The sequence below is a fragment of the Anopheles nili genome, chromosome 3 (assembly GCF_943737925.1).
Source record: "Anopheles nili chromosome 3, idAnoNiliSN_F5_01, whole genome shotgun sequence".
Classification (NCBI taxonomy): domain Eukaryota; kingdom Metazoa; phylum Arthropoda; class Insecta; order Diptera; family Culicidae; genus Anopheles; species Anopheles nili.
Genome location: NC_071292.1, coordinates 33,895,785 through 33,913,113, shown reverse-complemented (window position 1 = coordinate 33,913,113; position 17,329 = coordinate 33,895,785). Strand labels below are relative to the sequence as shown.

Here is a 17,329-nt window from a genome sequence, read left to right as displayed (position 1 = left end):
TGCCTCCACCCGACGACGTCATCCTCCCCAAAAAGCCGACCCGGCCATGATTTGTTCGCGGTTGCCGTTTTCTTTGGTGGGGAGTTTTCCCGTTTTCCCGCGTGGGTGGTTTTACCCATCGAACACGGTTTCATCCCCCCTCCCCCCCCCCACTTCTCCTGCACCCACAACCCACTCGTACTCCCATACTTACCCACCCACCCACCCACCGGTGTTTGTACCTCGCATCGCGTCCACGTGGTTTTTACGAGCGCTTAACTCAAGGATCAATTTTGGGCTCATAATTTCTTCAATTACGCGCCCACCCGTCCCTTGCCCAGCTAGCCAGCTCAGGCGGCTATATTCCCGTGGTTTTTTTTCTGGCGACGCTATTTTGCTCGCTTCTCGGTTATCGCTCGGTGAAGTGAGGCGCAAGAAAAAAACGAGACAAAAGAGAGAGAGAGAGAGGGAAAAAAAATACTGAAACAAAACTCCCACTAAACATCCTCCTTCCGGAAGGATTTCCTTTCCTTTTTTTGTTGTTGTTGCAAGGCTAATGCACGGTCTCCTTATCCTGCTTTCGGTGGTTTCCCTTTTTGGACGTGCAAGTTTGTTCCATTTTGTACTTCAGTGTGTGTGTGTGTGTGTGTTTGTGTGCTCTCTCTCTCTCCACACCACGCCTTCGTGGATCATTCCAGTGTGTGCAAACACTGGCGCCATTTTGGGGCGCCGCCTGCTTTGCTTATTCGCGCGTAACTCGGCAGGGTTGTGTTCTCCGGATTTACCGCCGCCAAGGTCGCCACCGTTTGCCGATGGGAAGTTTGGGTCGAGCGAATTTGGATGCGTTAATTGCGTCTAATGCCGCCAGCACCCTAACCGTCTTGTGCACTTCATCTGGAGATCCTACACCGGGGTATTTGTGTGCTCGCGTGTGTGTGTGTGTTTGTAATTAAGTTTGATAAACGACACCAACGGTGCCGGAACTAATGGGTCCCCGTGATTTCGCCCCCTGCCAGATTCGAGGGGTTCGCGGACGTAAACAGGGACAAGGGAGCACGTATCCGCGCGATAAGGAGCGCCCGAGGAGTTTATGCATAAATCTCGGTCGAAGACAACATTACGCGAAACAAAGACAAAACGGAGCAAGAGCGTGGCAAGAGCGGTAATCTGCGGTGTGCGGGTTTGCGCAGAAAAATAGTTTTTCCGCACCGGGTTTAATCCGGCGCATCGCATATCGTTATACGCGAGAAACAGAGAGAGACCCTTATTTATGATGGCCGGATTCGGTCGTGTTCGCGGCGTTTGCATCATCGCACATTTATTTTCTTATCTTAGTTTATGGTTCAATTATGGCAGGAGGGGGGAGATGCGTAAATTCTCCATAAAATACGGCTTAACCCCCTGACCACTCGTGTTTTAGTGTTGGCGATAAGATCGTTTAGATGGTGTTATTGCTGCGCTTCGATCTGCTCGTCCACATCAGGCTGCGTGGGTGCATTTAAATAATAAATAGAACGCGCGAAATATTTCGCTCACACCCGCACCGCATAATCAAAACCGAGTGGGGCGATCCGCGTTGTGACGATGGTCCACGCTACGATGAGTAATTTTGATTGCAGTTTGATAGCTTCATTAAGGGCTGCGGAATTCGCGCTTCGAATCACCCGCCTAACACGACGCCTAATACGGCCGGCATCGATCGACGAGAATCTAATTTATATTTTCAAAGAACCCATTTAATTTTGCATCGCGAAGCAGCTCGAGGCAATGGGTGGGAGGAGGGGGAGGTATGCCGAGTGGCTAATAAATTTCCCAACCTCCGGGGGTCCGGACGGGCATCCGATGCATCCGAGGAGCGGTTTGTGGTGTGCATCGCGGGGATAGTTGATAATTATGATGGAAATCGGGCTCTGGCCCTCCGGGTAGTTGCATTACGTAACGGAGCCACCGAAAATTGATCCACGAGCTGGTACTGCCGGTGCTGGAGCGAGACACACCACCGTGACCGTGGGGCGTGTTGCCGAGTGTACGCCTTTGCATAATGAATTTTCAATTTCACCTAAGCCGGAGCAACTGGAGCTAGAGTTTGCAGCTGGTGGGTATGCAACAGCCAAAGCGAAGATTATGTAAATTCATATATTTTCTATCCCTTCTGTGGCTTTTCTTTACGTTAGTTTCAAAATTGCATTTTATGATGAATGCTTCATTTCGGTGCTACTGTCGGAGAACCACCGGAAAGGATGGTGTTTTTTTTGTGGCAGAAAACGGAACGCAAATCGCTCTTTTGTTTCTATAAATTCGGGTTTGGCCTTAACGAAGGGCTGCAGAACGAATATTTTGCTTATTTACGTGCTGCTCAGGGGTTATTCAAAACAAATGCAGCACCTGACAACGTGACGTATGACACATGCCATCGAAATGACAGTTGCCAATCGGTCGCTTTTCGTCAATAGCTTTGCAGGTTCGAAATAGTGCTTAAAAATCAATTTCAATTGATTGTAGCGCATATATCGCCCGGGAAGCAAATTACGTCACGTTGTGTCATATTATTCCATTTACTCACTCGGCACCGCGCGCCGATGAAATATCGCTGTCACTCAGCAGAAGAAACATGAGTAATGCCCGTCGTGCAGGCGCTGCTGTGATGTACTGGCATCTCGAGGAAAACCGGCTGGCAAGTTCACACAAAACATCTCACTGTCATTTATCACATAATTTTCTCCGCATTCTTCAAGGATGAAGCGCAAAAGGAAAATCGATGAAGCGCACAACACCACCAACCATATTTTATGCTCCTGCCAGCAAAGCGATGCTCTAGAGTGCTGGTTCGCTCTCCACGCTTCCACAATTCGGGTGATTATTTGTGGTAGATAAATTCTGCCCGAGCAGCAGCGTTTCGGCTCGACAATGAACCCCCTCCGCCGTCGTATATTGGTGGCACAGCCCGGGAAACTTTCTCCACATTTTCCGCCAGGTGGACATTTGAGGCGGGCACACGGGCGGGGGCAAATTCGTTCCATAAATATTCACACTTCTGATGCTGCACACATGCCAGTCGCAGCGGCCAGCAGCCGTATCTCTGTCGGTGGGCGATTTCCTTTCAGTCCGGTACGGCCCACCGGACCATCCCGGCCCGGTGGAAAAGCAGGTTCCGGAGTTTGTTTAAGCGTCTTGGGCCGCCTTTGTTGACGGCGATAGCGGCAAACGACGGATATCATCTTCTCGGTTTAATGTCATTTTGCGGTGGCACCAACCGAAGGAAGTTCTCGCTCTCACACGTGCGTGGTGCAAACCCTACACGATTGGAATCGTGCCACTTGTGAGCCGTGTCGTCCGTAGTCGGAGGGAGCCTCGAGGCTTCGGAAGAAAACCACCACCACCACAGGTCCACAGGCTTTCGTGACGTGCCTCTGTTTCGTGCCGACATCCTTGCCCAGTGGGTGGCCCTTTTTCGCAAGCAATTACCTATTTCGAACTTCTTTATTGGCAATGTTTAGACACCGGAAGGAAGCGCCCCGTAGAAGCTCGTCCGTGCCATCGTGCGATTCTACTTCTTTATTTTGCCTTCTCGCCGGCCTCGTGGTCTAAATGCGACCAGGAGACCGGCTTATCTTGCTGGTGGCGGGACGGTTCTACCGACAAACCCGGTTGACCTTACCGCGAGCGTAAGTTCCATTTATATCCGTACCGCCTCCGTCTCGAGCGCATTGACGCGCGAAAAACATCCCCACTGTGATGGGCCACCCGCAAACCGGGGTGCTCGATACACCGGGGCGAAAAGATTTAATTTACGTCAGCAAGCTTCCGCTCAACCGGTGCCAGGGTCACGTATTTGTGGGCCAGCGGAAGGCCCGGATTTTGAGGATGGCACGTGGAGAAGGGGAGGTGGTCTGGCACCGGGAGTGCCTCCATAAATCAATATTCAACCCTCGCAAAATGACACCCGTGTGCGCGCTTCGGTGCTCGAGTGCGACACCATCGGTGTGTTGCCCGGAGCTTTCCGCCATTCGAAATTGAAATGAATCGATCCGGCTGGTCCTTCCGGCCGGCCAGCCAGATATATATATATATGGCGTAGTTTTTTTTTGGTTTCTTTGTACACCATTTGCTCCCTTTTGTGATAACCCGCCGGATCTGCCCGGGGGCACAATCGGTGCCTGGTAGTTGTTTCATCCGGCTTTCCTTTTTTTCCTTCTTCTCCACCCGGAAACGAGGGCGCACTTCAGGCGCTAAGCCATAAATTGAAGCCCAAAGCACTCGGTTGCATTTTATTTATATGGATATCACATTTTTGCACCCAAATTCGCCCCGTTTGTGCCGCGTGTTTTTATAATTCAATCACGCCATGATCAACGGTCAAACCGGTACGTGCGTTCGCGGTCCGGCGAACCGTTTTCCATCAGCGGGTTCAATTTCACGAAAAGCATTCGCCGGAAAGCTGGCTGGATTAATACGTTAACGTGTCGCGTTGCTGCCGCGGAACGGGCCATAAAAGTGTGTGGAACCGACCGGGAAACGACGACGAGATGGATCGGAAATGGGAAAATCGGACTAAATTAATATCCTCGCGATAGCGGAAAAACGAGAGAGCGAGAGAGAACGAACGAGAAAAACGCTGGTGGGAGGTGATTGAACAAAAAAAAAGGAGAAGCTTTTCCGAGAGACGATGGACGATTGGACAGTGAAACGGGTTCCTTCCTTTCCCGAAAAAGGAATGTAATTTGCACGTAGTGTCTTGTTCGTGTAATTTGTTCGCCTTTCGCGTAATGTACGTTCGCACAAGTGTACTGAAACGAATAAATTCGGGCGCTAACAACAAAGTGGAAAATTTCCTCTGAAAAACAACCGGTCAACCGGGCGCTCGCTGTTGGCTGAAAACCGAAGGGAAAACCCCCAACGTAAGAAAAGTAATAACAGTAAAGAAGGAACGCAAGCAAAGCACTGCAACGGATAATTTTCCCACCCATTTCAATGTAGGTTCGCTTTCCCGTTCGAACCCACCCCGGTCACGGGGTTTTGGAAAGTTGGAATTTTTACGAAAACATCCCTCGACTTGCTCTCATTGGAATTCGCTCGATTTATTGTAGCGGCAAAGTTTTTCGTCCCTTGCTTGGTCGCCTGCTTTCGGTAAGGTCGCTCACCGGAACACTTTTTCAAGTGGGATGAACTCGCTTTGCGGGAAATCTTTTTTGTTCCCTCAGCAGCTCTCATGTGTGAATGATTCTTTGCAGGAACCGAAAAAAAGGACCCCAACGATATCCGGTGATGTAAATGCACTTTGCCAGTTCCACACGCTCAAGGAGTATAATAACGCGATGGCGCTCTTCAAACATAATACACTCTCCGGTGGATGTTCCTTTTCCGGTTTCGTGCAAATTGGCAAAGGATAAAAACTCAATCTCGTTCGCCTTCGATGGGGCCTCTTTTTTTGTTTTTTGTTGGCCTTTCTTTCCCCCCCCCCCCATATCGACGTGTGTGGGGGAGGAAAATTTATGGAATATCACGCGGGATAATACTTTCCAGCACGGGCTAATAATTAATCATTTTGGCGTTCGCTTCCGTTCGCGCGCTACGTTTGCGAAAAGCCTTCCCCCACCGATCCGTTGTGGGCCCGTGAGTGGTATTTCAATTGCCAATTCACTCGAGCCGCTCGAGGAGGGAAAACGGCCCGTTTTTTTTTTGACTCCCATCCCAGCCGGGCCGGGAAAATTGAACCATCGAACCAACGCTTCTTAATACAGCTTTTTTTTGTTCGGTTCCTCCCTCCGATAGCGCTGCGGGGACGAATTCTAGCGACGATTTATGTCATCCATCGATTACATAAAATCGTTTTCAATTCATTCGGGCGATTTCCATTCGTAATACGCGCACCGCCGCCCGGGTCGCTAGCGGGAGTGAAAGATGATGGCGTATTCTTGTGCGTTTTTCCCTCGATCTTCGGTCCATCTGGTGGAATTCAATTTATCCCTCATCGCTCACCCAAGCCCGGAAGGGCCCGCCATGGCGAGGAATCATAGATTATCGAGCGCTCGGAATGGGGTCCGTTTTTTTCCGGAGGCCTTATCGAATGTATAATTGGCTGGTTTATGCTAATGGTGGATTCGTCACCACCGTGCGCGTGTGTGGTGTCGTTTGTCGAGCTCGAGCTCAAAAAAAAAGAAGAAGAGAGTATTTTGTAACCAGCCAAAATTTCGCGCGTTTATTCCACCATCAGCCGAATTTTTTGCTACCGTGGGGGAGCCACTTTGGCCCATCTTGGAGCCGCTGGATTGCAGCCAACGCCCGTAATCGGTTACTATTTTTGAAAGCCCACACGTGGGGTTGAATCCAAGCATCTGGGGGCTTCGGGGGTGGCGATAAATCAGCTTGGCGAGTGAAATGAAAAATTGCACCACTCGATGGAGGCGCCTGGTGGCGCTTGCGAGAACGCAACATCCTAATTGGAGATTGAAAATGTTTACACGGACGATTGAATTTCGTGGCCGCTGCTGCTTATGTGAAGAGAAGGAGAAGGAGGCAGAAGGGGGCTTTGTTTTTCGGATAGCGCAAATGTGTGGGTGTGTGTGTGTGTGCCTCTCCGTATGTGTGACGGTTATTCAATTTCCCACGTCAAAACTGGTGTTCGCGTAATGCGCGCAATTGCGAAAAAGCGGTTTGCTATTTATTTTTGCTGTCGTTCTCTCGCCCCCATCCGATTAAAATACCGTTGTGTAAATAAAATACCAACCACCCTTTGAAAGGTTTCAGTCAGCCAGTTTGATTTTGTGTGGTGTTTACCTTGCAGAAAGATAGCGAAACTGTTCGAGGATGCCGTTTTTGCTGGTGTTGCTCACTCTCGGCTTCGCTCTCACCGATAATTGCACCGACATTTCTGCGTGAACAATTTTTCACGCCTCACCACACGCAAATGAATGTAAACCGAATTAATTTGTTTGTCTAATTGCTTCTCCGCCCTCTAACCCACCCACCCATCCACTCCGGGCCGTGCTGCGTGAGCGCTTATATATTAATATTTGACGGGCGGCGGGAAACATCAACGGTCGTCGCGTCTATTTTGCCTATCAACACGAAACAAACCCCTTTTTCAATTAGCTCTATCGTGTTTTTTCGTGCACAACACGCAAAATCCATCGCGTTTCGTTTCGCGATCCCATGGTTTCGCGATCCCCCTTTGCTGGTTGCTTCAGCTTTTGTGGAGTACGTGTTTTTTTTTTTGGTGCACCGAGGGGACGCCGTGGCCTGGGAAAAGTGGGCATGGAAAATTTATTCCGCTCGGAAAAATATTAACTGCGGTGAAAGCTACACCGGTCGCGCCCCGGTGTTCGTTAATTTACGTTTAAGGGTCGGTTGTGTCTTCCCAAAAACACCTGAGCGCCAGGCTCGCACCGAGGACCGTGATGAACTTCACCGTGGGTGGGTAGAAAAGTAATCTTCCACGGCACGGCTGAGCGTGGATGGGGGAGAGCGGTTTTTGTTATTACGAAAGCGATCGTTAAAGCACACCCTCGGCCAACGGCAAGTTTCGATAAATTATGACAAGGAGAAATCTCCTTCCCCCGTCGAACGATAAAAAAGAAACTTTTTCTTCCCGTTCCCAAGGTTAAAGCTTCGCCCTCCTCCCCTGGTACACTACCACTGTCCCGTGGGGTACCTGCGAAGGAGATATGGCCTGGCGTCTGGCTGCGAGGGAAATGTGGCCCCGTGGTGAGGGAAAAGGACTTCGCGTTTCCGGACGTTCCGAACGTTGCGATGAGTTCGGTGCGGGGGGCAGCGTTTAAGAAGTGAACTGGGAACTGAGGTGAACTCCCCCCCCCCTCCCTGTCCCCCATTGACCTCCACCCTGCGCCACCGATCGGCAAATAGTAATCAAGATTTTTTCGACAACCGAATCAGTTACGCCCCCACCGGTTAGCTGAAAATTGCTCCCCTCATGGGCAGTTATTTTTGGAGGGCAAAAAAAAAACACACACACATGCGTGTCGAAGGGGAAGTAATTTTCGGGTGTAAATAAAAAAAAACAACACACACACACACACACAGCAAAAGGGAAGAAGAAAAGTAAACGGTACATTCGAGCGGACAACCTCTGTTCTAACACGTATTTATCGCCGGCGCTATCATCAGCAGCAAATAAAGCGAATTTCCGCTTTCAGAAAGGGAAGCTTTTTTTTTTTGGATGGGGATCGTTTTTTTTGTGTGTTATTTTTGTTCCCTCCTCCCTCACCCCAGAGAGAAGGTGAGACCGAGAGCGCCGAACGGTGGCTCCAGGACGAGTACAGCACGCTCTAAGCTGTAGGTGAAATATTAATGCAATCGTTGTAGGTCGGCTTTTAGAGAAACATTAATATTTCACTCTTGTCCCTCGCGTCACGAAGCCGTGAATGTGGCTGGGTGTGGGTGGCGTAATGGAACCGGGTGATGAAAACCCGGCGCTGGAAAAGCCCCGAGTTCCTGGAAATGCGCCGGTTTGGATGGGAGTTTACAGTTTACAATTTAATACGCATCACTTCACTTCAAAGCAATCACCGCTTCCGTGTGCGCAGTGTACCAGTGTTTGTGTGTATCTGTGTGTTTCGACGCCATCACCGGACGGTATCGGTGGGGGTGCCACCAGCTGGCCGCCCCTTAGAACGGGATCAATTTTCATTCGAACGGTGCGGAATTAGCTTTCCAGCGTCGAGCTTGGAGCCGGACGAACACCGCAAAAGGGGCGCTTGAGCACTGGAATGAGTTCGAACCTGGTGAAGCTTTAATCAACCGGTCGGTGCCACTATCGGTTCTTGCACAAATCGAAGCTCCACGCGTTTGTGAGCAATTGTCATCGTCACCAGTCACGCGAGACGAGGCGAGTTTTCCTTCCCAACCACGACGCCACTTGCAAACGAACGAACCAATCGAAAACAGTCTCTTTGATCGAAAGCCCACACATTAAAAGCCCTGCCAACGCAAGATGATGCACACGGATAGCCTCGGAAACGGCAAATCCAACTCTCACCCCGGGCAGGAGATTGCTGAATTTAATTACACCCGCCAGCAAGCGGAAGAGAGGTGCCCCAATCCCCGGGCAAGAAGAACGGACGCCGAGCTAACTTTGTAACTGATTACAAATTTCATTACGAGTGTTAGGGTCACCTCCGTTTTTCCCACCCCAATCCCGGTGGGTGGTTGTCAACAGCGGGAACTGGGAATGAGTTCCAATCGCACCCGACGATCAACGATTGAATCACGAACGTGAAATCAAATCAAATCAAACATTCACAAGATGGTAACGCAGCCGGACGGCGTGTCTCTCTCTCTCGGTGGCCATCGGAAGGCTATGATTTTCCATGCCCTAAAGGGGGCGGGAAAATTATACGCCGCCAATAATGGGGCTCTTCGGCTGGCGTACGGAGCCATTTTCCTCCCATCGGTCGTGGGTGGGAAGTGCATTTAATGGTAATACGATGGGCGGATGGATGGGAATTTCCATACGGTCGCGTTTTGAATGCAATTATCGTGAATTACCGCTGTCCATCTTTTGGCGCACGTCCACGCGGCCATTTTCTTTGCGACGCACCTAATGTCCGAAGCGTTCGGTGAAAAGGTGTTGCGTTGATTGACAACACAGCACGTGTTGCACCGCGTGCGGGAGTAATTGTTGAATTCGATGTGATGGTCATCTAATCTCGGTGATGAGCTAATTCCTCTCGGGGGGTTTGAAGGTCGCACCGTTTGCTCATTAACTGGTGCCGCTTTAATCAACGGCTAATCGTGGCGTGATGCTAATGTAAGCAAAAGAAAAGAAGGGAAAAAAAAGCCCAATGCGATGATTAGAATATTTAATCAGCCAAAGCTGGCCAAAGTATTCAATTTCCATCATTTGCAAAACACCACCACACCCCCTACGTCCGGACTGCGTTTCCCTCCGAAGGACCGCTTCCGAAAGGCGAGCGAACGAACGGAAACCCAATTACGGTCTCCGGCTTGCGGGCATTCGCTTCTTCGAGCAGCGCTCGCAATGAACTTTGCGATGTAATAATTTGTTGCAACAAAGCCTGTAGACCACGGACCCGAGACAGCAGCAGCAGCCAATGGTTGATGAAAAATCCCCCACCGAGCAGCTAAGGCGTGGCGCTTTTCGACTGTATGCAAATGTATGCACTGCGGGCATCACGCGGGGATGAGCACGGAACCCTCCTGCAGTGCGGGCTGAAAGTTCACCGAAATGAACTTTCGACCGTATTTGCAGGTCGTCCCCCGTTACTGGCAGCGCGTCTTCTTTTTTCACATTTCCACGAGGGTGTGGTTTTTGGCCTGGCTGTTGGGCTCTGGGAAAGCGGACGCGCTTCATGGACGGAACGTGAATGGAAAGCACAGTTTCTCGTTACCGTTATCGGACGAGATAGATAGCAAACGGATCGAAGCGGATCAGCGGACCCCGTTGGTGGTGCACTCGATGGCAATCTTTCGGACGGTGCTGTGAATCGTGCATCGAATCGTCCCTGGTTGTTGGCAAAAGCACTCTGAAGAGCCGTCCAAACCGAACCGAATCCTGCTGATGGTCGTTTGATGTTGCGTCAAGTCGAGTAGGGAGTTGGGCATAAATGTTTACGGGGAGGAGGTCAAACAAAGAAGCACTCTACTCGTCAAATAAATATCTCATTGGGTTGGGTGTTGATGAGTTTTCGGGGTGGGACGTGCACACTCTGACGTCGTCATCGTCGCAAAAAGGACACGTGCAAATGGGGTGTGCTTTTGTCCATCGAAAATGCAACGGTTAAATCATCTTAACGACGCGTTATCACTTGTTAAACATGTGCCGGGTTGTAATGGGTCATCGAAACGCTGAAACATACCCCCACATAACCGTTGGGTGGTGAAAAATGGCCGAAATCGGTTCCGCTTTTTGGCAGGGCGAACGTAATCCGGGTGTTATTGCCTGTTTTTGGCCGTTGATAAAAAAAACGAAATAAAAAAGTTCCACTCTCATTGGGATCGTTTTTCTTTTTGCTATCCTGTTCGTTTTTTTTTCCAGCCCCCTTTCGACTGACGGATGATATCGAAATTCAGGCCACACCAGGCCACACAATGTCCTGCGTGACGGTGCTGATCGCCCGGACCAACCTGTCGATTGGCGTCCCCGATGGACTGCGAGTGGCGGTCGTTGGGGATTTGTTCGAGCGCCAGCAGGACATCGATGACGAGCGGCTGTGGCTGGACGCTGGCAGCGAGAATCCACGTGCTCAGCGGCACCATCGGGCTCGGATCGCTGATCTGGCCGATTGGATCGTCCCCGGACATGGTGGACCATTCCGGGTGGATTCGGAGATGCGTGAAAAGCTGCACCGGCAGGTGACGGATTCGGTGGGTGAAATGTAACGCCAGAATGGAGAGCAGCCTGGTAAGAAGCCTGTGGTGGGAGAACGGCGGCAGGAATCGATGCTTTTTTTACAGCCTGATTAATGAAGTTACAGTTTCAAGGTTTCGTTTTTGCGCGAAGTTGTTTCGTTGTTTTGCACACGCGCTCGCTTCACGCGCAGGCGGCATAGTTTGCGCAAACCAGTTCCGTTCCGCTTTCGGTTTCAAGCGTTGCATCGCAACACCAGGAGAGGAGAGAAAAAAAAATTACACAACAAAAAATAAAGCGAGAAGAAGGAATTAGGAACCCGTAAGAACTAAACGATGTTAATATGATAAGTGACTAATTAATACGATTATGTGTGTCAAGGCATATTAGCGAAAAGTCAAGAGACAAGAATCAAATGCTATCATTGTGCACATTATACCGATTATCGATTGTTCGTTCATAGTGTTGTTCATGTAATCGAAGCGATCCAGGCGGGGGTTTGATTCCCGATCATAAGGGCATTAGCTGTCGCTTGTCCCGGTCGTGATGTGTTTAAAAAAAAAAAGAAGAAACGCATACCGTTAAAAAAAGGGGTTACACCGACCTAGGGACAAAATTTCCAGTTACTCATTGTTAGCACAGTTGTTTGTTGTTTGCGTCGACAATTTTTCATTTCCTATCGTTGTGGCTCGGTTCGTTCTGACGAGCCGGGCTCTTTAGCAGTTTGCAAAACCATGCGTTTAACCCGTTTAACAGGTTTGGCTGAGCCGCACGAGCACACCACTCGTTCTCGGCGAGGCCGGAAAGGCCGAATGGACCGTCTAGTGAAAGTAAAAACACACACGCGTACACGTATAATAACGTTCGCACGAAAGAAAGAAAACGCCCTTCTCTCTGGACACACAGCTCGCCTATTTGCAAGGCTGCCTGTGGTGTTGAGTGGTCGGTGTTTGATGCGAACGATACGAGAGAGCTTTTTACCGCTTATTTCCGTATCCTGAATCCGGTTGGGCGGATGACCGCCCGCGTTTCGATCCATCGATCGGAACCGGTGCATACCGTTGGATACCGATACGCAGGGATACGTATGGAATAAAACCAACCAACCAACCAGAAAAAGAAAAAAAGACACCCAAGATTTGTCTGTGTACACGCCGGCATGGCACGGACGTGTGCGGGAAAGCAGAAATTTAATGAAGAAAAAAAAACAAAAAACAAAAAAACCCAACCAATGCTCTTAAGAACGGCCGGCGTTCGTGCTGGATGTTGGAAGACGCAAGCTTTATGGCAACTTACATAGGTATGCTTTAGGATAAGAAATGGAACGGAGCCACAGTGGGCGTGTAGACGATGAGGGCGGAAAACAAAAACAAACCTAGCTTTCCGAATCGAATCGACGCGTTAAGAAAATTGAGCAAACAAGATAAGTAAAGAAGAAGAAGAAGAAAAAAAAAATACATACACAATTTACATAATACACGATATTAATAAGCAGTTTATTGATCATACATGTAAACGTTAGTGGACTTAGAGTTTCAAAATGTTTCTTAAAATGCAAGCGAACAAAATGGTCAGAAAAACCAACACTACACACACACACATACAGCAAAAGACACACGTACGGAAGGACACACATCCATTCTCACTTCGGAGAAGCTGCGATGAAAGCCAATTTACAGAGAAAGCAAAACACACATATTGTAACGTTTAGACCAGTTCTTAGGCGGGACACACGCAAAAAAAAACACACACACAGTTGGAACAGCAGCAGTCGAACAGCGAGAAAAACCAATGGTACCAATTTTGAAAAGGTTGTGCAAAGTAAACAAACAAACAAACAAACAAAAACTACCCATTCCCGCGTGTTTGGGGGAAGCGCTAACTTGCTACCATTTTGATCCCCGTGCATCGCGTGCAAGCGAGAGCAACACACATTAAAGGCCATTTTCGCGGTCAGTATTTAGGTGGTCTGGTAGTGGTCACACCCCCAACGTGCAATACCCCCCCTCCCCTCTTCCCAATCTCTCCCCCACGACACATGCAATACAGATATATACACGTTTGAAATCTATGGGCTTACGGACCAGGGTTCGGTGGAGGCGCCCTTCAGTTCGATTCTTCTGCTTAAACAAGGGAACAGAAGGACGCTGAAGGGGTCCTGACACACACACCTGATGCCTTTCTTTAAGATGCTTCTACCGGAGATTTGCCAACTTTTTGAGACGAATGAGACGAAGGTGGAAGAAGAAGAACGAAAAAAAAACACCCACACAAACACAACAACATCAACAGCAAACCAGCACATAGGCAATGGGGGCGGATATTAGCCAACCGCGTAGTTTTTTCGCCACACACGACCCCTCCCCCCCCCCCGCTCTTCGCCTTCCCATACACTGACACACATACGCCAACAGGCACACGTACACCCACAGAACAATGGAAAGCGGGCAGGCTGCAGAACACTAGAACACACGTGGGGCCAGTGGGGACCCGCGGCAACACACCCACAAAAATATACAGCAAGTAAATGCATTAAACCAAACGTATAATGGATGTTTAGTTCTTAATGCGCAGCAAACACTACTGCGAGCAAATTACAAGAAGAAGCAAAAAAAAAGTAATAATAATCGATTAAGAGTTATACATATATATATATACATATTAAACAAAGGAAACAGAAACAAAAAAATGAAACAAGTAATCATCTCATGAATCACCCGACTCATCAAGCGTAATTAAAACTAGATTTAGCGAGAGAGAGAAAAAAAAAGCAGATAGGCGTATAAGCACGCACGCGCGTTCGCGGAGAACAACATCGGCTCGGCGCAGAACGGCGGAGAAACAGAAGAAGAAAAAAATTCTACACCACTTGGATCCGAAAACTTCTAGTCGATAAGGTGACCGAAAAAACCTGGCAAACAAACAAAAGACGAGCGCGAAAGGAGGCGCGTTACGTTTAAGGATAAGCGGCGAGAAAGCAGTAGCAAATAGACGTTACACGCGTATAGGTTATCGAGGATAGAGTATTTTCTCCACACCTGGCACCGTGGAGAAAGGCCTGGCAAACACGATTTTCTACTAAAACTATTTATTCATACAAACATATATATATAGATATATACACACAAATATGAATATATATACACATATATGAATATACAAGAAAAAAAAACAACTGGAAGGAAAGCCGCATGATGTGTAGTGCTCGTAGTGGAAAGCGTACAGCAGGGAGAAGAAACGAACGCGCAAGAAAAATGTTTAATTGTTTCCTAAGGACAGAACAAAGCTAGAAAAAATACACAAAAATCACACACACACAGAAACACAGACACACCGATACGGTATAAGTAAGCAAAGCATCTTACGCAAAGCTGATTTAATGATGATGATGAGTATGTGAAAGATGAAAATGCTAAAACTACCGCGAAACATAACACGACACGTGACCTTCATGTTCCGGCCATCATCGACCACCGGGTGAAGGAATGTTTCGCGAAATGAAATGAACAAAAGATGCAGGAGAAGAAGCAAACAAAAAAACATACTCACACACGCTAGTGGAACTGGAACACGAGAGCTAGAGCAAGGACATTTAGGTCACAGGTTCCACTCACAATGGGTGGTGTTTCGCGGCGCAGAAGGATGCAATGCATACAATGTTGGCATCCGGCATGGCGTGTGTGTGTGGAGATCAGGAGCAGCCTAAATATAGGCCGGGGGCTGCACATGCACAGAACAATAATTTCTGCTGACCGTTGAGCATTGTGTGGTGGGCAAGGATATGGATACGAGAGCGCGCGCCTATGAAAAAGGACATTCGCGCGCTGGAGCTTTGATGTTTTGACGATAAGAAGAATACATTTGCTGATAAGTGTGAGGCGAGAAGAAGCAGCAGACAGCGGTGAGATAAAATAATCAATAAACTCATATTCACGCCCTAGCCGGCGAATAGCAGTAGTTTAGCGGAGCAGCGTACGAGAAGCAGAAGCAAACTAATTCAAAACTCTATATGAATAATAGTAGTAGCAGTAGCATTATCTTATCGGTTTGGCAATGAGAATGAGTAATTTAAGTGCGATGTAACGAAGCGAAGATTGGGTTATTGGATAATAATGTTGAAGATCATTAAATTCAACACAAAAAAATTATATATATATATACACACACACACACTCATATATGAATGAATACAATGGAAACCAACACGCATACATACATATATATATATATATATATATACATATATTATACATATAAAAACAAACGACAGAGAAAAGGGGGTGAGCAGTGCTCGAGTATTAAGAACGCATTTGTTTGAGAAACAAACTAGAACAAAACAAAAAAGAAATGATGAAGCAAAACATATTAAACTACATAACAACATTATTATCTATACCGCAAAACAATAGAATGAACTGCTATATCGCAAACGAAAAAAAAACCAGATGAAATCTTGTAGCAACGTGAGCAGCAGAAATTGATACATTATTTAAGCTTGTACTTGTTAAACGCGAGGAAGCGCAGGCCTGGCGTGCCCTGGCCTGGCAGCCCTCAGATAACACATAATGCATACATTTGTAGGCGTCCGCATTTGCTGAATGTGCGCTGGAAACGGGGGGTGTAGCGCGTGAGAAGTAGGAGAACCAAAACCATACAAAATGAAACACACGAAACAAACAAAAAGCATACAACAACAAAACCAGACACCCATACACAGGAACGCGCATTTACAGCCGCAGAGCAGACGAGACCACTTAGCTATTGCACATTACCTACTTTGAAATGGAACGGAGCGGGAAGAAGATTGCAAAAGCTAGTCGCTAGGATGCTAGGGCCAGGATGTTTGAAGCAGCTTCCGGCAGTGGCTTTGGTGGTGGTTTTTTTTTTTTCGAGGGCGCATGTTACGCTAGCTGCAGCATCGATACGTTTGTGTGAAAGCGCTAACACACTGGAATAGCGGCATTGGAAAGAAAGCAGAAAAAAAGAACAAAAAAATAGATCAGTTCTGGTGTCGAAACCATGAAACCGCCAACCAGCAATAAAGCAATTCGTTACAGCATGAAGCTAAAAGGAGCCGTTACGACGGCGTAAGGGCAAAAATAAGAAACAAGCCACTTTGGGGAATAAGACAAAATCCAGCGACCAAAAAAAAAAACAATAAAATAGCCAGAGAAAAATGACATAACGCAACATGGGAAGTGAAACCAGTTCAAGAGAGGGAAAGATTACGTGACAAACGACACACGGCCGGTCGAGGCGGTTGAGAAGCAAAAAAAAAACGAAAGCAGGTGATGATAAAAATAACATCCATCAAGTGCAGATTCAGGACGAACCAATATAATATGTTTGCTCGCTGCGGTGGCTAAGGATGTCAGGACATCAGGCAGAAGAAAAAAAAAAGATCGACACAAATTACTTGCACGTGGTTGTATTAAACAAAAAAAGCCAACAGGAAAAAGGTAATAAGAGCAAACTAAAACGAAAAACAAGGGAACGTGAATGTGCGAACATCAGAGTAATGAAACACGCAGCAAGACCAAATGTGGGAAGCAAAAATCAGGAAAGAAGGAGCAAAAAAGTGATAATAAACAACAGAAGTAAGGCATAACATGCAAGCGGGCAAGTAATATAAAACGAACATACAAAAACTGGTACTGGCATTGTGATCGGGGGCTTCAAGGGACTCAGGCAAAGGGAGCAAAAAAAAAACAATGCAACACAAGCACACACGAAAAACAAAACGCTAAATAAAAACTAGTAACAGTGAGATGGGAAACCAAGGCACAAAAAAGAAAGCGAAACCAGCATACAGGAGCATATATTACAGGAATATACAAGCTAACAAACACAACAGCTACAAGCGAGCGATAGCCAAAAAGGCCCGAAAATGGAGAGAAGAAAAAAAAAGGACACCATAAGATGTTGACACACATGCACACGATCGATCGAAGTAGGCAGTGATTAATTGAAAATGCCGAACGCATCCACAAACGCATACAGCCACAACGCGCGCGCGCGCGCGCC

General features: G+C 47.8%; 1 protein-coding gene across 1 annotated transcript in view; it reads left to right on the top strand.

Annotated features, from left to right (window-relative positions):
- LOC128723442 (metallo-beta-lactamase domain-containing protein 1) overlaps positions 1-17,085 on the top strand; it is a 51,335-nt gene extending 34,250 nt beyond the window's left edge. Inside the window, exon 3 of the mRNA XM_053817184.1 lies at positions 10,994-17,085. Within this exon, the coding sequence (XP_053673159.1) occupies positions 10,994-11,337 (344 nt within the window). The 3' untranslated portion in view covers positions 11,338-17,085. The remainder of the gene's footprint in view (positions 1-10,993) is intronic.
- Positions 17,086-17,329: the final 244 nt, after the last annotated feature.